At 41.3% G+C, this 23,094-nt stretch overlaps 2 protein-coding genes and 1 long non-coding RNA gene across 6 annotated transcripts in view; 2 read left to right on the top strand and 1 right to left on the bottom strand.

The window, feature by feature from the left end:
• The first annotated feature begins 1,412 nt into the window (after positions 1-1,412).
• Positions 1,413-18,637, top strand: cnksr3 (cnksr family member 3). 2 transcript variants are annotated; one of them, XM_054760904.1, is made up of 13 exons: positions 1,413-1,603; positions 11,667-11,830; positions 12,070-12,272; positions 13,788-13,875; positions 14,345-14,386; positions 14,894-15,013; positions 15,094-15,153; positions 15,216-15,284; positions 15,367-15,516; positions 16,863-16,978; positions 17,056-17,213; positions 17,314-17,400; positions 17,484-18,637. In XM_054760904.1, exons 1-13 carry the CDS (start codon positions 1,531-1,533, stop codon positions 17,792-17,794), a joined length of 1,641 nt encoding a protein of 546 aa, XP_054616879.1. In that variant the 5' UTR covers positions 1,413-1,530; the 3' UTR covers positions 17,795-18,637. The 2 variants fall into 2 exon arrangements, with proteins under 2 accessions (XP_054616879.1, XP_054616878.1); XM_054760903.1 differs by having other exon boundaries at positions 17,299-17,400.
• Positions 16,726-19,448, bottom strand: LOC129171863 (uncharacterized). The gene is made up of 3 exons (XR_008566848.1): positions 19,278-19,448; positions 19,071-19,150; positions 16,726-17,847 (listed from the first exon to the last, which is right to left on the bottom strand). It is a non-coding gene; the product is annotated as an uncharacterized LOC129171863 (long non-coding RNA).
• LOC129171854 (serine/threonine-protein kinase D3-like) overlaps positions 19,101-23,094 on the top strand; it is a 20,073-nt gene continuing 16,079 nt past the window's right edge. The window contains exons 1-2 of one of the 3 annotated variants that reach the window (XM_054760901.1): positions 19,101-19,345; positions 20,001-20,468. In XM_054760901.1, the coding sequence (XP_054616876.1) occupies positions 20,196-20,468 (273 nt within the window). In that variant the 5' untranslated portion in view covers positions 19,101-19,345; positions 20,001-20,195. The remainder of the gene's footprint in view (positions 19,346-20,000; positions 20,469-23,094) is intronic. The other 2 variants (XM_054760900.1, XM_054760902.1) reach the window with 2 other exon arrangements.

Below are 23,094 nucleotides of genomic sequence, written 5' to 3'. Positions count from 1 at the left end.
ATGTAATGGCACATATACCTTCCAAAAAGTTCAACTTTTGCCTCGTCAGGCCACTAAGTATTTTCCCAAAGGTCTTGTGGACCATCAAGATGTTTTATGGCAAAATTGAGACAAGCCTTTATGTTCTTTTTGTTCTGCAGGGGGTATCATCTCGGAAGTCTGACATGCAGGCAGTTTTGCCCAGTGTCTGTCTTATGGTGGAGTCATGAACACTGACCTTAACTGAGGCAAGTGAGGCCTGCAGTTGTTTGTATATGGGGCCTTTTGTGACCTCTTGGATGCGTTGTCGCTAAGTTCTTGGGGTCATTTTGGTTGGCCAGGTGGGGGGGGTGCAGCAATCACTTTTTCACACAGGGCCATGTAAGTTTGGATTTTTTCTCTCTTAATAGAAAGTTTCATTTAAAAAACGCATGTTGGGTTCATTAATATTTAATATTTGATCAGAAAGGAGGCAAACACTTTTTCACACCACCATCCATGGTTCTATTGAGGAGGCTGCATTTAGAATATTTACAGCAGGGGCACTGTAGCATAGCACTGTAGATATACAGACCTGATCAAAATCTTAAGACCTGTTGAAAATTTGCTAGAATTTGCATTTTGCATATTTGGATCTTAATGAGGTTTTAAGAAGAGCTACAATATGCAAAAACAAGAAGGGGGAGTGAGACAAAAAGCACTGTGGAAAAGTAATTTATTGAAAACAACAATTAAACTGAAACTTGGGCTGTTTATCAGCTGATGAAAAGTTTTAAGGCCATCGCTCAAAAAAATAACAAAAAACTCTCCAAACCAGAACAAAACAATCCAACCACGTTCAAAAAGAGAAAGCTTCTTAGCTTTAGCCATCAGGAGTGCATGACAGAAAATGAACATTTTTGAGCAGATTTTGGCTTTCATAGCTTGTAGTCTTAAACTTTTGATCAGGTGATCAGGTTTTTTTGGTTTAAATTACAAGTTCTGAATGTTTTTTTGTCTCTTCTTGCTTTTGCATATTGTAGCTCTTTTTAAAACCTCATTAAAGATCCGAAAGTGCAAAATGCAAATTCTCGCAATTTTTCAACCGGTCTTAAGATTTTGATCAGGTCTGTAGTGACAACTTTTGTCAGCCAGTATAAACAATCGGCAGGTAGATGGCGCAATTGTTTCAATCTTGAGTAAACTTTTCCGGCCTGGGTTATTTAAAAGAAGAAGCCTAATCGATGTCGTCTTTTATGAACATCATAAAGATTTCGTCATAATACAGTAATAGTGAGGATTGTCAAAAGGACTAATCGTCAGCGTAAATGTGTACAATAACAATGGTGCTCGTGCAGGCTGCCTTTAACCTGATTGGAGGAGAACACGAGCGGGCGTGGTCACCGTAACCCTATACCAGTGCACGCGCTCCTCTCACACCGCCTGCACTTGGGCAGTCAGTCAGGAGCTGCACGAGGGAATGCGAGATGTGATGACGTTTAATATTCCTATATAATCTTTATGATTAATATTTTTTATTAACGATGCTTTTTGCTGCGCTCTGAACTTTCTATGAACGTTGTACTTGGAGACATGGAGGCTGTGAGTACGTGGAGTCCCCAACAAGTAGTGGACTGGATGAAAGGTAAGTTTAAACAGAAGCTTCTCGTAGCTTCTTCCAGGGACATTAGCAAAATAGCCATTCGGAACGCTAACCTACCTGCTAGCAATGTGACTTAGTTTATCCACATTAAAGCTTGATTTCAAAGCGACTCCATCAGTTGCGTTTGCTCCTCAACCGTTGAAAGAATAATCAAAAGGTCAGTCTTCGAGCAACACAAAGTACTCTGTTTTTGAAGATACAGCGATGAAGATGTCATGGAGGTGTGAGAGTAAACAACATAGTGTCTTGACCAAATGACAAAGACAAATCAGCTCAGCAGAGCGACACACCTGTTTGATGACGTCACACGTCAAATGCAGGAAGCTAAGATGACCATGGTAATAATAATCATATTACAATACAAATAATTATAATTATGACTTTTACTGTACATACAAAAGATGACGACATTAGCACTTACACCAGGGCTTGTCCAAAGTGCGGCCCAGTGGGCCGTTTACGACGCGAAGCTGATTTTCTGTTGGGCTGTGACACATTCTAAAAATACAGGAATTTTTTTTTAGCAGAAGGAAAAGAGCAAAAAGGTGCAACGTAACAAGAAAAAGTTGGCATGTTGGTGCAAGTAACACAAAGCTGAAATGCGGGCGGTTTTTATTGAAATAGGAAAAATGGCAAATATGGAATACCCCCGCCTTAGACTGAATGATTATTTAGGACTGTACACCAACAAGATATATATTCATATTGATGGATTCACTATTAGTGTGGCTTGTTTTGCTCAAAGTTGTTTTATTTTTCTTTAGCTTCATGCTTGTGACTGTAGGGCAGCGGTGTTCAAAGTGTGGCCCCGGGGCCATTTGTGGCTGTGACTTAAAAAAAAAATGTATTGGCCCTCGACACACTTTAAAACTACAATTAAACAAGAAAACAGAAGAAAATGGAAAAAGAGCAGTCATTGAACAAGAGTAAAGTAGAAATATTCGACTAAAAGTCGTAATATTAATATAAAAAAATGTAACATGAGAACAAAAAAATTTACGAGCATAAAGTTGTAATACTATGAGGAAAAAAATCACAATAAGTATCACAACATTAGCAACAAAACAAAGAAAGTTGAGAAAAAGTGACATTACAATCACTATATTATTGGAATTAAAGTCAGTGTTATGAAAAAAATTCCAAAAGATCAAAATTAGAAAAACAAGCAGTTGAAAAAATGTAATAATACACTAGCTGAGGTGCAGGCTGTCTTTTCTTTAAAAATATAAAACTGTTTGGTTTGGTTTACAAAATGTAAAATATTAAAGTGGTCCCGTGTCCTTTGATGTTAGCGCAGGCGGCCTTTGCTGGCTTCAGTAAAAAGTTGTAATGTTGAAGTCTCTTTGATTTAACGCACAAATGCATCAAAGCATATTTGTGTGCGTGCGTGCGTGTGTGCGTGCATGCGTGCGTAAAATGACTGACAGATTTAAATTGAAATCCTCACTAAATAATAGAGCAGCATGCATGTGTGTGCACGTAGGCTGTAGTGAAGGTAATTATAGTCATTAAGCAGTAAACAAGCCTCAACACACAAACACACTCGCACAAACACTCAGACACACTCACCTCCTGCGTGTGCCGGGTCACAAGGTTACAGTGACTAGTGACCGTTGTGGCGGCGCCATGACGGCAGATTGGACTTTGCCATGCAGAAAAGACAAAATGACAGTGGGGGTGTTTGGGGAGGGGTTTAGTCACATGACCACAACCTTCTGGATGGCTCGGTTGGAGCTGAAGTGTTGATTGACGGGTAGTCATTAGGAGTAACTGAGTGAGAAGAAACTGACTGACTGACTGTTTTTAATTTGACAATTTTTCATGTTCTTATTGTGACTATTTAAAGCAGGGGAGTCCAAAGTGTGGCCCGCGGCTTGCTTTTTATTGGTCTGTGGAATATTAGTTACTGTCCCTTTCATAGGAGCAGATCCTTTCAAATGTTCAAGGATACCATCTTCATCCTTCGAGATGGTTGTTTGAGCGGCTTGGACGGGGCATGCAGACAATGTTGGTCTGCGTTTTTGCTACTTTTGAGCATTTTACGTTTTCCATTTTCACTTTCACTTTCCTTCCCTTTGATGTAGTGCCATCAGAAGCGCCTACCTTACGCTTGGGAGATGTCATGAAAGTTGAATTTAATAGTTATTTCCAAAGAACCAAAGTGATGTCCTTCCTCAGTGTTGCAAGGCACTGTGACTACGTGTTATTCCGCCTTACGTATTCTTCCACCACGCGCATGTAACAAGTTATCTTTTTCTTTTTGTACCGTATTAATCATTTATAGGAGTGCATCTTAAGATTGAAACATGATAACACAGAACCTTCCAACACCATGGAGAAGATCTCAGATCAGTGAGAGTCACTTGTTTATGTTTTCATGCATCAAAGGGATCACATGACCAGACGATCTTGGCATGTTCAGACGGATCCACATTCTCATGCTCTTCTGGCGGCTACCAAGCAGGTTCTAAGACAGAAGTGAAGTGACACTCTTTTTTTGAGCATCATAGCAAGACGCCAGCCTTTGTCACTCCAATGTCCAACATGGAGTCCACATGACCTCGTCTGCTGGATTCACTGTTGCTACTGTTGGTGGCTTGCTTTGTGTCCAAGGAACAGAACAGAAACCTCCAGGTCCTGCTCTCTACCTTCCATCTACAGTCCATTTCATTGTAGCAGGATTTCGATGAGTGGAATAGTGTTGTAACTTCCACTGGAGCTAGTCCAAGTGCTAACAGAAACTTTGTGGTTTGAACATGATGGGGAGGATCAGCATGTGACGTTGTTTGTTCAGTGGGAGGGGGACCTCCAGAATGTCTGCTGGGAACGCCAGCGTAGTCCACAGCTTTTGTGCCGCGTACGTTTAGCAAAGACATCAACCTGTACAGCATTCTAAACACTATTTCTACATATGCACTTATATACAGTGTATACACTGTGTATGTGTGTGTGTTTGTATAAGGGCTGTCAAATGATGACAAACTGTTATCAAATTAATCAGTTTTCTAATTAATTAATCATGATTAATCACCATTTGCCACTATGTGTGAAATAAATGACAGCACACAATTATATATATTTGTATGTATTAACAGGTCAAAAATGAACTGAAAATGCAAATCAAGCTAACAGATTCCACACACGCCTAAAAAATGTATTTGCCTAACGGTACTCTGGTTTCCTCCCACATTCCAAAAACATGCATGTTAGGTTAATTGGCTACTCTAAATTGTCCACAGGTATGAATGTGAGTGTGAATGGTTGTTTGTGTATATATGTGCCCTGCGATTGGCTGGCGACCAGTCCAGGGTGTACCCCACCTGTCGCCCCAAGTCAGCTGGGATAGGCTCCAGTATGCCCCCGCGACCCTAGAGAAGAAGCGGTATAGAAAATGGATGGATGGATGGATAGTCTCTTTAATAGTAGCAGACCCGAACATTTGAATCATACTTTAACCGCGTTATTATGAGCCATGAAGGGTTGCATTCAAGGACACCATGTAACCTAAGTTGAAGTCACATGATTTGAGTGTAGATGTATTTTCTGTGATTGTACTTCCGCAGTAAGAGTTACATTAGTAAGAAATTAGTAAGCAATATCTACTTACTGTCTTTCCGTTTATTTAGACCACACATACATGCATGATAAATACCATGTTGTGACTTTCGGAGTGCCAGTGAATGCACCTCGAGCTGACTAGAGATGTGTTTGTGAGTTGGAGAAATATATATATATGGTGTTGGAACTGTACTGCTGATGATGTGTTCAGGCCACAATAAAGTTATGAAAGAGGGGCAGACTCTGACTGTGCGGGGACGCTTTTGTGGCGCCGTCTGCCATCATAACAGGGAGATGTGGCTTGACATGATGCACATGCATAAACAACGCTAAACATTTTAACGTAATGAATGAAATACATTTCTTACCGCTGGTTACGCGTTTTTTTTGACAGCCCAAATATATATACAGAGGTACCTCAGTTAACGTCCGCCCTGGTTTTCAGGTTATTTTTTTTGTTAATAATCAAAATTTTTGCTAAAATTTTGCCTAGGCTTGCATTCGCCCCCTTGTTTAGCGTCCAAAATACTGTCGCCATCTTGGATCATGCGGCCAAGACGAACTCTGGCGATGCTTCCACGTGATTTTGCAATGCATTGTGGGACGTGGGCGCCATTTTAGGCTGTTTATATCAAATGTGTAGAGATACACGACGTAATAAACACATGGGCTGCACAAAAGAGAAAGGCATTAAATTTTATGATTTATATTTAGTTTGATATATTTGATATATTACATTTTTGCAAATTTTGGTTGCAGCAGAATAAAGTATTTGTGTTATTTTGTTAACTGACGGATTTGTGGTTTTTTTTCCCCCAACAAAACTAGGTAGAGGTGATGTTAAATGTTCCGTTGTCCATTCATTTGTCAATTGTCATTTTTTTTCTGCATGTATAACTATAATTATTGTCTATAAAATGTGTTTTGTGTTAACATTTTTGGGTGACTGGAACGGATTAATTGGATTTACATTATTTTCTATGGGAGAATTTGCTTTGGTTAGAGTCTGTTTTGGTTTGAGTCAGACCTTCTGGAATGGATTATTGACGTTAACCAAGGCATCACTGTATATACTGTATACTATATACACACATGTACATATACATCTACAACATGATTGAGCATGGAGATTTTGTCAGTGGAACTGCTTTATGAAAGTACAGTATGAATGTTGAAGTCACAGCTTCTGGTTGTATAACAAACAAAAACTTTTACCTGTGTGTGTGTGTGTGTGTGTGTGTGTGCGCCTTTTTCATGTTGAATACCATTCGGTCAACGCAGACGTGCACATGAGCGTGTGCGTGTGTGACTATGAATAGCCCGTATGTTGCCACGCATCCTCCTTGCCCCGCCCATTTCCTCCTGTCATTGCACCAGGTATGTTTGTGCTCTTTGGATTTCTTCTTGGTGTTGTCACAAGTGACAGCCGTCTTATGCTAATGAGATGGTAATTATAATCAATGCATTCCTTACTAATTACTTCTTGTTGCTTTTGTGTGTGTGTGTGTGTTTAACTTGTGTGACTTGTTGATCTTTGCTCAATGATTAACTGGAGTGTTTATGAGCAGCTGCAGGCTTTACTCACATGCTGGATGACCCACTTTGTCATCAGAACCATCCCAACTGGACCCGATCATTATTCTAATATCATTATATCATTATTAAAGATGATGTTATTATTAGATATATCATTATTAGAGATGATATTATTAGAAATTCTGATGATTAAGATGATATTAATAGAGGCTGTGTTATTATTAAAGATGATGTTACAATTACATATGATGTCATTAGAAATTATGTTATCAGAGATGCTATTAGAGATAATGTCATTCTTTGAGCTATAATTAGAGATTATATTGTTTTAGAGTGTCATTTTTAGAGATGATGTAATAGAGATATTATTAGGCATTATGTTATTGGAGATTATTAGATATTATGTCGTTATTATTAGAGATGATGTTATTAAATACTATATTACTAGACATAATGTCATTATTAGATGTTATTAGAGATTATATTATTAGCGATAATGTTATTAGAGTGCCATTTTTAAAGATGATAGCATTTTTAGAGATTTTACAATTACAGACTGTCATTATTACAAATTATTTTATTAGAGATACTATTATTGATTGATTGTTATGTCATTATTAGTAATTATATTAGCGATTGTCTTATTAGAGATGTGATTAAAGTATTATTACTTGTAGATATGTCATTACTAGAGATATTACAAATTATGGTATTAGATATCATTATCATTTTTATCATCAGAGGTTATGCCTTTTTTACAGATATTATTAGAGATTAATTGTAGCATTATAGATGATGTAGTTATTTAAAATGATGTCGAGATACTATTGTTGATTGACTGATGTCATTATTGAGATTATATTACATATTGTCTAATTATTAGAGATGTTATTAGAAATGTTATTACTTGTAGATTTATTATTATTATTATATTATTACCACCGTGCAGTCTATTGGTTAGCATGTTGGCCACACAGTCAGGAGATCGGGAAGATTGGGGTTCGAATCTTCGTTGGGCATTTCTGTGTGGAGTTTGCATGTTCTCCCCGTTTGTGTGTGGATTTTCTCCGGGTACGCCGATTTCCTCCCACATTCCAAAAACATGCATGTTAGGTTAATTGGTGACTCTAAATTGTCCATCGGTATGAATGTGAGCGTGAATGGTTGTTTGTCTATATGTGCCCTGTGATTGGCTGGCGGGCCAGTACAGGGTGTACCCCGCCAGTCGCCCAAAGTCAGCTGGGATAGACTCCAGCATACCCCCGCGACCTAATGAAGAGAAGCGGCATAGAAAATGGATGGATGTCATTATTAGAGATATTATTAGCAATGATCTTATGGTTAGAGATGTCATTATTAGAAATGATATTATTAGAGATGACCTTACCATTAGAGATTATGTTGTTGTTGGAAATGATATTATAGAGATGATGATATTAGATGTGTTATTATTAGAGATCATTATATTAGAGATGTCATTATTAGACACAATGTTATTACAGATTATGATGTTGTTATAGGTGAAGATATTATAGATGATGCTATTAGAGATATTATTAGAGATGGTTTTATTATTACAGATATTATTATTGGACATGTTATTATTAGAAATGATTTGTAAGAATGAGAGTCATTACACTTATTGAAGTGTACTGATGGGAGTATTCCATTTGAGACGTGGTCTCTGAGTGCAACATCAGGGTACTGACAGTGCACTGCATTGGGAGTGCAAATATGATATTTCAGAAGTTGAAGTATTATGTTTGTAGAGTTCCATCCTGCTGCTGTTGCAGTAAATAAATATTTGATGTTGATGTAGGCTTCTGATGTTCGGGTTCAGTGGAAAGTGTCTTTAAGCAAAACATGAAGATCTAGTTGTCATTCTTGTAAGGTAGTTGTTGTTGTTATTCCTGGTGTCAGAGGTGTTCCAGGTCCATCAAGGGGCACATCAGAACTTTGTTTGCTTTGTTTGGTGGGAATGTTTCTGTCCCTGCCGGCCATCTGTTGTCCACGCTGGAGCACGTTAATGACCACATGCTGCTCGTCTCCACCGCTGACACGTTTTGTTGTCTTGACACCCGAGTGTGCTTCACATCTGCCATTTGGTGTCCAAAAACTTATGCTTGTTTGTTCTGCTTTCACTGGAACCACTGCAAACTGTCTTAAATACACCATGCAGTACATGTACACCAAGTACAATAATACACATACAGTATTGTTGAATTATGAATACATCATCAGTACGTATAATTAGGCCTGTCATGATAACAAATTTGCTAGTCGATAATTGTCCTACAAATTATTGTCGATAATCGATATTACTGACAACATTTTTTGAGACCATTTTTTCATTAATTATAAGGCATATACAGTTCAGGAATTGCTGTTTGTGACATGTGCTGTATGTTCTCCCAGGCAATTTGTACTGACTGTCAAACATTTCTAACATTTCCCGAAATGTTGTCTTTTCAACCCAATTGAATGGTTGCATTTCTTTTGCAATGTTACGAGCAACACGGTCTGTGAGTGCGCATCATTTTGCGATACAGTGTTCCCTCACCACAACGCGGTTCACTTGCCTCGCTGTTTCACGGTGGTTTTTTTGTGTGCAATTTTTTTTCACAACGTATGAACGCGCATTGTGTTCTGCGTCCTGATTCGCTAAGTGAGAACACGCATTGTGTTCTGCATCCCGATTGGCTAAGGGACTGTAGGGACTGCCTAATTTACATAATTGTTTGATTGTTAGCAGTGTGGCTCTTTAGAGTGCTGTATGTTTGCAAGTTTTCTCCCCGACAAAACTCACAATGTTGACGATATGACTTTAATGCTTTAATGACTCCTGATGACATTAACACCCTCATTGATGCCCCCTCAACCGGCGACTGATGAAAACCTGGCAGAGATGACGAAGCCACCAAGCGAGGATGAGGGAGAAGAGGAAGAAGAGGACGCAAGTGTTAATAAAGACAAAGAGGATGGACTAACACTTGATCGCTTGGCAACTACAGTGAGAATGGCCAATGAACTTAAGCGAGCTGCACAAGAATGGGACCCTCTAATGTTTCATTCGTTACAGTTGTCAAATATAATCGATGGGGGCAACATGTCTGGCCCAGAAGAAAAAAAGAGCGCCAACAACTACCCATAACTATGTTCTTCACTCGGAAAAAGACGCTACAGCAGAGCCGCGCCAGGGCGAAGTCGAAGACGCACGCTCAGAGGAACTGTAAAATACGTGTGAGCCACTATTAATAATTTCTTATGTGTCGAACCTCATAGATTGATGATTAAAATTGCATTTGTTATTTCTAAAAGCTCTCATATTTTTCTTTTTATAGGAAAACGTTTACACCCGGCCCTGGATTAAGCAGACGAAAATGGAGTGTTTTACAGCCTTAAAAAATATATAATAAATGAAAAAAACATATCCTGTAAACGAAAAAACATACACTGTAAACGAAAAAAACATAGATAATAAACAAAAAAACATATTCTGTTGACGAAAAAACATATCCTGTAAACTGTAAACTACAACACAGATTTCACTTAACATGGAGAATTCTTTGGAACCTAACCCCCGCGTTTTTCGAGGGAACACTGTATTTCGTATATGTGTGCTTTGCCGACTAAACAACTCGGTAAGCGTTGGCTGTCGGGACGAAGGCTCTGCTGCACCTCCAGCGGTATTTTTTTTGTCAGTTGGAAAAACTGAAAAGGATGGTTGTGTTTCAGGTGCTCCTACAAGTTGGTCGTGTTCCCCTTCACCCTCGTCACTACTTTTGAACAAATGCAACATCGGTTCGTCGGTGTTCATGTGCTCACCTTGTTCATTCTGTTTCAAACTGAAACATTCCCACACTGGGGCTGTGGCAATCGCCTTAGAAACCATCCTTCTGTGCCTTCATTCACGTTGGCGTATGCTGGCTAACGTGGCTAACTTGCTGCTAGCACTGTATCCGCTCACTAGTAGCACACTCTCCACAAAGAGGCGGAATGAGTGGAGGGTTCACTCTTGTCATCCTGCCTGTGTGGTTTAGAGAGACACGCATGCATGCACATGACAATTTAACAAGGCCGGCATAATTATCGACTTTGTTTTTTTTTTTTTATCATTCAACATGCCTACGTATAATCACAATGTTCAGCTGTCATTAGTTGTATTCGTGCTGAGGGGGTCACAAGTCCATCATGCTGCTGCCTTGTGCAGGAGGACAGAGATCAAAGTTCAGGGCTGGGGATGGGCTGGCACTGCTGGACCTGGCGAGGCCTGGCTCAAGGTCACATGGGGTCACAAGAGATTACTTTTTCACAAGGATCACGTGTGTGTGTTTGTGTGTGAGTGCGCGTGCGTGCATGCGTGTTTGTGTGTGCGCAGACAATGAGTCCCATGATGTAAAGTTACAGCAAACACCAAACTAAACAGTAACAGTCAAAGGTTTAGAGCCACTTTAGTATTCAATAGGATGCAAAAGTGTTTCCAAACTTGTGACTGATACTGTGAAGAAAAGCCATTGTTGTCGATTTGGAGATGTTAAGGGGGCATCAGTGGATTTGTTGTTCCCCTTTCTGCAGAAAATAATGCTGTTTCACAAGAATTTGGTAGGGAATTATACAAAAAAAAGAAAAAAATGGCCCAAAAATAAAATGTAAATTACAGAAATATTAACCATAATTGAGATTTATCATAAACAATTTTAGATCTTTTAAGTGGGCATAATTCTATTTTAATTTTGCAGAAAATAATGCCTTTAAGAATTTCCTTGGAAAACATACCTTAAACAAACAATCCACTATAATCCTTTTTTTATATATATATTTTAAATTACTGAGATTTATTCTGCAAGCCTTTATATCATCATCATCATCAGAGTAATTTATTCCTTCCTTTAGTAAAAATACTACTCAAAAGTGTCTCCAAACTTTTGACCGGAGCCATCTGTCACTGCAGGTCTGGACGACAGCCTGCAGCAGTACCTGCCGTCCTTCAGGTGGCAGCAGATTGACGGCGAGAAGCTGCTCAAGATGTCTCACCAGGAGCTGCTGACGGTGGGCGTGGCCAAGGTTGGACACCAGGAGCTGATGCTGGAGGCAGTGGATCTGCTGTGTGCCCTGGTCAGCCATGATGATGATGATGCTTATGTCACAGTATTCATATGTCAACAAAATGTCAGCTAAGATAATTAGCTTACAGGAGCTACAGTATGTTGCAATGCTAACCACAGGGTCAGGTCAAATGATGAGTTTGAGCAGCATGTGGCCCCGCCCACTTGTCATAGACCACGTTTCCGATGCTTGTCCGTGTTGTGATCTTCTAACCACCAAGCAGTACCTGGGCTTTGGTCTTTGAACAGAACTACGGCGTGGAGTCGGACAACCTGAAGACTCTGGTGGGCAAGATGAGGCTGGCCTATCACAACCTGAGCAGTGCCGTGTCGCAGCGCCGCAAGAACCCCACCTACCAAAGTAAGAGCGCCCATCAGCCCTCCAACGACTTCCTGAGCGCCGTGGTGGAGCTCATCGCTGCCGCCAAGAGTCTGCTGGCGTGGCTGGACAGGTGATGACATGCGATGACTAACTGTTAACTTTATTTGATTCCAAAGACATAGTTAGAGTATATGTTTTTATAAACCCGAACGCCCGATCCCAACAACCTATTTATATTTATATATTTTATTTATTTATATGACGCAACTTCTCACTAATGGATTTGCCTTCAGAGCAATTTTAAGCCATGAAAATGGCCACTAGGTGGAAGAATTTGATACATTTTTTGTGTTTATGTTGTGGTATAGTTGTTTAGCTATTTGAGCTGTTAGAAAAGCAAAAAAATATTGGTGTGAAAGTGTTTGGTTAATGCTCCTTATTCACGCTCCTCACTCAGAATAGTACTGCTCTAATCAGACAACAGCACGACACCTGGAACACTTATTTCTGACATTGACCCCAATGGCTGTCAATCAAGCTGTATGGCTTTTGACACATACCATGTAGTTTACACACACACATGCGTGTCTGTGTGCCTTCCATGTTTAACCGTGCTTGTTTCAGCTTGAAGAAGATTCCAGATGTTCCACTCACACAGCTGACAGGTGTCACTAGAAACAACCTTGAGGAGTGGAATGGAATTGTGCGTTTGCATTCTTGGTACACCCCACGGCTGACAGAGTGAGACATCTGTTTCACTGTATATGACGGGGGTGTTAAAAGTGCCTTTTTTTTTTATTGGCGCTCTGCATATTGTACGAATACATTGACTATTAATCAGGTATATTATTAGAAATGCCACTAATTAAACAAAGATGATTTGTTCAGTTTAGCAATACTGACCTTCACTGGATTGCTTTTTGCATCTTTAATACACAAAATGTATCAAAGCGGCCCTCATCCTGTCATTTGTATGTAAAGTAGAACCTCAGTTTTAATTATTTCAATATTAATTAGTTGCAGTACATTTTATAGAAAACTGTGAAATAATTATAAATGAGGAATGGATGGAACTTAGTGTTGATGCAGTGAGTCAACAAAGCATAGTTTGCTTTGTTTTGGCACTCCATTTTGCGTAACGATACAGTACAGGACAGAACGGACTAGTTTGTTAGGTGCAATATTGTTGCAATATTTGGTGCAGTATTGTATGATAACCGAGACAGTAGCTGTGAATATACAGAGTTTTATTGAGCAAAGAAATGTCATATTAGAAGTAGAATGCTGAGAGATGACGCCATTGATGTAAAATGTCAAAGAAAAGAATTGAGGACTTGTTCATAGATCTCAGCATATCATAGCAGTATCACGCAAATATGTCCCCTAGTGGCTGGATGACATCAGAGCAATCAGATTGGATGCTTAAGAAGTGCTATGATCTTCTGGTCATGATCCTCTTAATGTAGTAATATTTGAGAACAGCAACTCCCGTAGATTGAGAAATAAGATTAACAAGAGTAAGAACGGCTTTTATGCGATTAAAAGCTTTCACATGTTGCTTTGCAAGCGTGGGAAATCTTGAACACGACTCTCCAGTCCTTACGAACGTGGACGCTCATTGCGTTGGCTTTCTTTTCCTTTGCAGAACTCCCCTGACCAGCATCAGTGACTTCACCTCCACTAAGGGCAGAATCATTCAGCTCTGTCTGGAGCTCACCTCCACCGTCCAGAAGGTCAGCCTTGCTTTGTTTACAGCGGCTACTTCCTGTTGTCACGTCATCATACGTTTGCATGCTTCCTGTCTGCATCAAACTCATGGAAAGAAAACAGGAACGTCTATCCAGTACTACAATGTGAACACACACACTTGTTATTTGGCTGAATTGTGAGATTGTTGTCAGAGTGAGACCTCTGTTCACAAATATTTGTTTGATTGACTTTTAAGCCTCTTTTGTGTGTCTAAGCTCAACAGCGGTCACATGAGACGTTTTAATCTTTTGTGTGCTCAAAGTTCACTAATGCTCCTCATTTTCACACATTGTTGCTTGCTTTTTCAAAATAAAAGCACAGAATAAGTGCAGGTTTAGTAAAATGAGTGCCCTACGCTACTTTGTTTGATTTCCCTGGCACTTTCCACTGTGTTTGTGTTGTTGATTTCCTGGAGTGTAACGCCCTCACCCTGTTTGTGTTTTGAGCACACAGGATTGCACAGTTTATCAGATGGAGGAGAAGATTCTGGAAGTGGTGAGTTGTCCTTTCTCACACACACACAAACACACACGGTGAGATATACACACACACACAAACACACTCTTCCTTTTCCTGTCCCATGCCGAGTGTCCCGTGATCTTTGCTGCTGTTTATTCAGCTCTGGAACGTTGACTTCCTGTCTTAGATCACACTTCCTGTTGGTGGGCCTTTTGTTCCCAGCATCCCCAATCCATCAACGTTTCATAACTTTTCAGTCGGCTTCAAACAGCTCCTGTGTTATTTTTATGCTTTGTGCAAACTTGAGTCACTCACAAGAAAACCTTGCCAAAATAAAGTTACAAAGAAGAGTAAGAGTTGTTACTTGTGCTTCAAGTGTTTTCCTCCTTGCTTTGGAATTTTCTTCACAAAAGACCTCCTGCTGTGTTTCTATACTTCCTGTCTTTTTATGGACTGGTTTGTTGTTTGGCAAAGGATGTGTATTTTATTGTGAAGTGCTTTTCCATACAACAGTGTGATGTGTTGCACTTGTTTGTGCTTCAGTCGCGGGCTCTTAGTGGTCTCTGTGAGAAGACGGCTCAAGTGACTTCTGACCCCTCCATGAGCGAGCTGGCATGTATGGAGGAGGTCCACATCTCCAACATCAAGCCTGGGGAGGGACTGGTGAGCGGCCATCATGATGTCTTTAGCGGCCTCTAGTGACCAGCTGGCACTTTGCAGATGAAAGGTGGTTTGTCTTGTAGGGCATTTACATCAAGTCCACCTACGACGGCCTTCACGTCATCACAGGCACCACAGAGAATGTGAGTCCTTGTCTCCACCATAGTGTCCACAATGTCCTCGTCTGACTTTCACTGCGTTTCAGTCTCCTGCAGATAAAACCAAGAGGATTCACGCGGGGGACGAAGTGGTCCAAGTCAATCAGCAGACAGTGGTGAGTCACTGGGACAGCAAGGTGGCGACTCCTGTTGTAGGTGCAAACCCCCCAGCATCACTCTGTGTTGTGATTGGCCCAGGTGGGCTGGCAGCTGAAGCACCTGGTGGCCTTGTTGAAGACGGAGTCAGGCAGCTTGGTTCTGGTGCTGAAGAAGAGGCCATCCGGAATCGCTGGTGGCTTTGCTCCCGCTCCTCTCAAGAACCTGCGCTGGAGACCCCCCCTTGTTCATGTGAGCTGCCTCCAAACTATGGACAGCGTGTCACTAAAGTCCATCCATCCATTCTATGCCACTTACCCTCATTAGACTTGTGGGTATGCTGGAGCCTATCCAAGCTGACTTTGGGTGAGAGGCGGGGTACACCCTGGACAGGTCGCCAGTCAATGGCAGGGCACATACTGTATATACAAACAACCAGTCACACTTACATTCATACCTGGACAATTTAGAGTCGCTGGTTAACCTAACATGCATGTTTTTGGAATGTGGGAGGAAACCGGAGTACCTGGAGAAAACCCACACCCGCACGGGGAGAACAGTCACTAAAGTCTGGACAGAGTCACAGTTATGGAAAAAAAGATTAGACCACCCTTGTTTCTTCAGTTTGATATCTGGATCAATGGAGCCTGGTACAGTACAACTAAAGGTACATTTGTTTGGACTAATATTATAATAATGATAACAAATGTAGCTCATAAGAGGTTAATTTAAGAGCTGATATCGAGCAACTTCCATGGTTTTCTTGATAATAACCAAAATCACTTAAGTTCTTACATAGCTATAGAATTGGACTACCAAAAAATTTAACTCTTATGAGCTATTTTTGTTGTCATTGTTAAACTTGTCCAAACAAAGGTACCTTTAGTTGTATCAGGCATTAAAATAAACAAAAAATTGAAGAAACAATGGTGGTCTTATAATTTTTTCCATGACTGTAATGTACAGTACAGTATATACATAGTACAAAAAAAGGGTTACAGTTAATTAATAATTCATAATAAATTAAGGGATTAAGTATGAAACAATAATTAAAATTACATAATTATAAACATTCAAATAAAACATAACATATAATTAATTTACTCTAAATAGAAGAACTTTATTATTTATAGTAGTAGTATTGTTTCCACTGTGAAAAGTATGAAGAAGATTTCAAGTAATAATAATAACAACAATAACAAAATAACTTGCGCTGAAATTGCATTTGTTGCGGCTGACTGCCGGCCTGTGCTGGAAAGACCTCCACTCCCCTTTCCCCCCTCCCTGGTGCAAGCCCTCGAGTTCATGTTGTAAAGTGTGTGTTAATTTGTGCCTATGTTGCAGAAGTTTTTTGCCAGTCCCACACTGTACTACCCCAATAGGAGCTGAGTTTGGAATTGTTCCCCCACCCACCCACCCCCCTCCCCTCTCTCTTTCCTCTCTCCCCCCTTTTATCGCTCACTTTTATTGTATGTTATGTTGTATGTGTATGGACGGGAGATGGCACAGTTTTGCTTGTACCTCTGTACAGTATAAGTGACGAATAAAGGCCATTGTGATTCTGAAAATACAAATGTCAGTAACTTGTGTCCACTCAGGCAGCAGCAGGTGTCTCCAGATATCCAGAAACTTCTGACTCCTCTTCAAACGGCGGCCAGACGGCCATCTTGGATCTGTACACCCCCACTCACCCTGCCGCCCCGTACTTAGCGCTGTGAGTAGAAGACACCTTCATCTCTCATCTTTGTCTGCGGGCTCTTACAAAGAATGCATCTCTACTTTCTTCCTCAGAGAGGCGAGTCAGGGCGTGAAGACGAGGCGCAGGTCTCCTAACTCGTGTCTGGATGCAGACTTGCCTGTTGCTAGTGGCGACAAGGGGGCATCCTCCGGCCCTGCAGAAGGGAACCAGCCAATTACGGTCCGCCTCCGAGAGCGCACGTGTACACGTGGTGAGAGCGCTCTCTCCTTTTAATCCTGACTCCTCTGGGCTAAAGTTCAAACATGAATAATGGGCATGTTCTCTGTGTGCGGGAGGGCGGGGGCGTGCAGGTAAACCTCGACCTGTGTCCATGCCGGTGGAGGTGCTCTCAGGGGTATCGGACTTGTCCGGCCGGCGTGGTGCTGCAGGAAGGAAAGGTAAACACTGGATATAAAGTAACTAATTACATTTAATTTGATGTTATGGAAGTTAAAAGTGACTTTGTGATGCTGTGCTGCAGGACCCAAACATGTCCACAGGTATCTCAGCAACGAGGGCATCAGCGGCATCAGCGAGGAGGACGAGCAGTGCTTTCCGCTGCCGTACCGAGGACACCCGGCGGTCCGCGGCGTGGACCACATCAGAGGCAGCCGGTGCTTCATCAGCGCTGACCTGCACAACAGCGCCACCATCCATTACCAAGAAGTGCCGCCCAGTAAGAGCGCCTCTGCCAGCGCCTCACCCAACGCCGTCACGTCACCTCCCGCTAGCAAGCAGTCGACATCGCTGCTCGGAGGCTGGCTGGCTCGCCTCAGGCTGCTCAGCCACTGACTGACTCTTAAATGCCAGGCTTTGATTGACAGGTCCAATCAGTTCTCATGAAGCTGTAAGGACCATCAGAACCAAAAGTAACTTCTAGTGCAAAGACATCCTCTCATTTTTTATCACTGAAGTGCTTTAAAGACATTTGTACAAATAAACTACAAAGTTTTTATTACACAAATTGTCAAAACACGAAATGTGTATTTTGATAAGAACCCAAAAGATGTTTTTGCCACATTTGTACAGACATGTTTAAATTTATGTGCACAAATGAACAAGTGAAGACCATAAGATGTTCAAATAGTTGCTTGTGATTTTGCGTCTGTGAATTCTGTCAATCATGCAGGTCAATGTATTCTCAGGGCATTGAATGGATTCCAGTTGGACTGTTGAGGTTGTCTTAGAAGACGTTTCTCCTCTCATCCGAGCAGGCTTCATCACTTCATGCTCCAAGACTAATAGGACAGCTCTAGTCTGAGTGGTGCAGGATCCGAAGTATTTATCCTCTCAGGTAGTGAGAGGCACGCCCCGGAACCAAAAACGGTTGGTGGTGCAAAATGACAGTCATTAAGATAAAGCGGAATGAGGCCTCTGCCTGCCAATGACATTCATTTGGGTGGAATCACCTTGTTAGCATTGGATTCTGATGCAGCAACGGTGCTACTTTTACTTCTCATCCACCTGACTCTTGTTCCTTCTGGAACTCGATGCTCTTTTCTTATGACCAGCAGGGGTCATCACAGGTTTTGAAGGCCACCTTCACGTGCCTTTGCTATTTTTTTTTTAAAGTTTTGTTTTGACCTAAAACCTGTGATAACTGCAAACTTAATAAAGTTCTTAAAGTTGTCGCTACATCAGAATGATCACAGAACTTTTATAACGAACATTTGTAAATAAATTTAATTGGTTTGAGATTTTAATGCGTTTGACTGACTTTCAGGGGAAAATAAATACGTTTATGAATGGCCGAACAACTGTAGTGTTCAGTGTAAAAAAAAAGGTGAATTTTGAAGTTACAATGACCTGGCGTTTTCATATTTTGAGCACTAGATGGTGCCATTGAGTTTAATGAAAGTTTAATGCAGCGAACTCGAGAGTGTAGCCAAAGATCGTGTAACTTACAAACTCTTACTTGTGTTGACAATTACTGCTTTACAGGAACATTCCATACGACTTGCTCCCATAATTAACAGTTGAACATTAAAGACGTTTCTGCGCTTTCTGCTATTCAATAATAAAATAAGATCAACTCTATCAAATCTTCTCAGAAAGATCTTTGGCTTACCAAGTGGCGGGAAGCTCAGACCTTGGACACCGAAACCGGAGTGAGAGGTCAGCCCACTCGCTCTTTGCAGCAAGTCAGGACTACACACACACACACACACACACACACACAGTCACATAAGCACACACGCAAAGTGACTGAGCTCCTCGCTACTTGGCCCAGAAGGCTGTGGACGAAGCAGAACCAGAACCATTAGCTTTCCCATACCTCCATTATCTTTTCAGCCGCCAGAAAGTTTCATGTTGTTCTTCGTCTCGTGGCAGCCGTAATGTGAGGTACTGATAATTTTTTAACTTCTCTTTTTATCAACCTGCTAATGTACACTTTGAAACTATAATTTAAAAGCAGTCTGCTGCTGATATTTAATTTTCTGCTCCGTCTTTATGAAGACATTTGAGGGGGTAAAGTTGAACAACTAGCATAACATGATTGTTTGTGAGGCGTTCAAGGACCCTCAGGAGTCTTTGGGGATCTGAAGTAGGTCTCCAACATTCAGCCACAATTTAAATGTTCTCCACCCAGTTTGTGATAGTTTGTTAACAAATATGACAGCTTTACGTGGCTGTGTAATTGACAAATGATGCAATATTGAATTAATGATCATTCAGATGCGATTTATTCACTGTGTAATCTTAGTTGTATTAATGTTAACAGAAACACTTGAACACACTTTAACTAGTAATTAATTTATACTGGACCTTAATGTCTGGAAAATTTCACTATCTTGTTTCCCTGCATGCATGCTTATGAAGTATTTTGCTGTTTGTCACATTTGATTAGTTTTACTTTTAAAGAGTTATAGTAACTCTAGTGCCATGTCTATAATGTTAGTGTGTCCCTGGAGGTAGAACACTTCACTCACACACACACACACACACACAGAAAGACACACGGTCCAGTTTAAGTAATGTGATGTGTTTCTGTGTCCAGATGCTGAAGAGCATCAAGACAAAGTGCACGGTCGTCCACATTCATCATGAGTCAGCGCTCTTAAAACTTTTCAAGAAGCTCGGTGAGAGGAAGCGATGTTTGCAGGACGCCAGTGTCCAGTGAGACAAAACAAATGGCCGTAAAGGACAAGCTGGACGCATCTTTTTGATGTGGCCTGCCTCCATATAGACGGCCATGTCATCTGAAAACAACTCGCCGCCGCCTCTCCCTGCCCTGCCTCAGCACGTGGCCCCGCCCACTCCGTCGCCCAGCCCGCCCACCATCCTCTTCAATGAGCTGTCCAATGGCAGCCTCACAGCGCCGAGTCCCACCAACTCACGAGCATCCATCCATGGCGTCTCTTTCCTCCTCCAGATTGGACTCACCAGGGAGTCTGTGACCCTCGACCCCACCGACCTCACGCTGTCTGCCGTCACGGAGCTCGTCTGCTCCATCGTGGACCAGAAGGTAATAAAAGTGTATGTGAGTACAGTCAGGATCAGGTGTAGAGCGGCCCATCAGTTGGTACTGATCATAGTGATGGTGCCTTCAAGTGCGCAGATATTCCCATACACACACATACTAACTCACACATACACACATTAGGATGGTCATGGGGTTGTCATGTAACAAGCTCCACACACTCTTGCTCTGTGGAAACTTTCTAGCAGTGAAGCAGCAGGAGGAGCACTTTGTGTTCCGGGTCAGTACTTGAGTCCTTCATGGTCCTTTTTAACTGGGGTGGGGCCACAACGGTGACGTCCTGTTGTTCCATCTTCTTGTTGGTTCCTCAAGTAGGTGGTGCTGCATTCAGGCACCACTGTTTTGTGCTTACAGCTCATTGTGTGTATGTGTGTTGACTGTATTTTTTTTGATCACTTTAGCGAACAAAAAAAAACAAGAAACAAAGGAGAATAGTCTTTTATTTGGTCTGTTCTTGTGTATGACTTTAATTGTGAAGGCTCAGAGGAAGCCGCCGTAAAGATAACAGAACGTTATTGTGAGTACCATGTATAAGTCCATATACTAATCATAATAAAAGGCCATGGCGGCACACGTGAGCATCCCTCTCTGTTGCCGTGGCGATGTGAGGGCCCTCCACTCCCTTCCTCCCACACGCTGGTTGCCATAGCGACCAAGGCCGGCTGAGAGGAGCATTAAAAGGTGACTTTAGAAATGAAAGTATGTTAAATATTTTTATATGACACATTGCATGTCAACTTTCACCATGTTGTGAAAGACTTGTTTTGTTTGAGTACAGAGATTCTAAAAAAGGAGGTCATATCTGCTTGATCTCTGACCTATGACGTCACACAGAGTGAGCTGTTGTTTGTCTGTGTTTGATTGCTCACATTGTATTGTCTTCCTTTCAGCTGTTCTATTAATTTGAGCACTTTGTGTGGGTCAGAACCAGAACTTGCTGGGTTGGTTTCTTGCTCGCTGATGTCATCAACTGGGAAGAGGAAGTTGGAAATGGAAATCTGTCACATCTAAGCAGGAAATGTGAGGTCTCTTTGCATGCAGATGGTCAGGACAAGATGCCTCTTAGACGTGGACATGGCTGCGTCTCACATGGAATACTTCCTTCAGTGCACTTCAAAAAGTGTACTGTGTAGACTGTGCTTTGTTTTGTAGTGTGTGAATGTTGACAGTGTAGTGTTGTCCCAAATCCATTGCTGTCTGCACACTGACCAGAAATGACGGTCACAATATTTACCTTCTTCTTCAAAGTCTGAAAAAGCCGCTGCACCGAGTGCAAAACACGCCCTGCACAAGTCCCCCCGATGTGGCACAGAACCGAGGAAGTTTAACGCGACCAACTCAATCACGCATCTGAAGCAGTACCACAAAAAACAACATGACAATCCTCGCTTAACAAAGCTCCGGCACCCTCAAACAACCAACGGCGTCCGAAACAAGCACGGAGTGTGAGAAAGTGACTTTCTCATACCGACTGTTGCCGATTAGTCTTCTCTGTTTGATGAGTAATATCAAGCCTTTTCTAACATTCCACGCTACAAAACAACTTCTAAAAGTATGTATGATTTGTGCTGATAGCAAATCAAATTGATATTGGTATCGGCTGATAAGCAGGACTGCAATATGCACACTCACCATTTTGAGTGTTTTGAGTGCAGCTGTCCCTTGTTTTAATCGGTTCTAGACCCAACTGTGAAGTATGATTACTTATTTATAAACGGAATATTTTCCTAGATAGAGTATAGAAGACCTGTTTACAACCTTCTAAATACCTTTTGTAATATTATTAGAGCCCTCTGGACCTGAAATAACACCCCTATAGTCACCTTTACAGTTGTATTACCCATAAGACATATAAGACATAACATAGACACACACATACAACTAGCCTACAGTGTGTTTCATTTGATATGCTTACTACATGCTTATATGATAATAATACTTTTGTACTTGCACATCATAATTACATACACACAACAAGGCTGTACAGTGCGAGCATTTCACTCGCATATGCGCCTAGAAATCAATTGTGCGAGTAGAAAAAAATAAAAAGGGAGCACACATGCGAGTATATTTTTCAGCCCGTTCATTCGCATTTTGCTCCTGAAATAAGTCCATACAAAGTGAACCAAACTAGAGTAACATTTTCACGCATCTGTAACTTTTCTTTTTTCACATCGACAACCTCCAAAATACAGAACTCCAGTGTTGACGCACAATGGCGTCTCAGTCACACAAGCTGCACTCACTGACGGAGCTAGTTGTTATCAGCTGGATATTGTAGCGTTGCGGGAAAGATGACTGACCTTGTGTCCGGTGAACAATGAAAATCCAGTCGCCTTTTCAAAGTGGAACCAAGGAGGGAGAGGAACTTGGTGAGAGATATCTGGCACAACTGACAGTGTTGAGCCAGTGGCACCGACAGCGCTAGCAAAGTTTGCAAGTTTAAATCAGGTTGCATCAAACTCTTCTCTTGGCTAGAGTTTGAGAACGACCTCCTGTTCTGTGTATTGCAAAGGGCTGAAGCAGGCAGTTTTTAAAAAAAGACACTCCAAGAGGCACATCACCTGCAGAGACAGCTGTCTGTCATGTAAATAGTTACATGATGCGACAA

Source organism: Dunckerocampus dactyliophorus, chromosome 19, assembly GCF_027744805.1.
Source record: "Dunckerocampus dactyliophorus isolate RoL2022-P2 chromosome 19, RoL_Ddac_1.1, whole genome shotgun sequence".
Classification (NCBI taxonomy): Eukaryota; Metazoa; Chordata; class Actinopteri; order Syngnathiformes; family Syngnathidae; genus Dunckerocampus; species Dunckerocampus dactyliophorus.
This window is presented reverse-complemented; position numbering and strand designations above follow the sequence as displayed.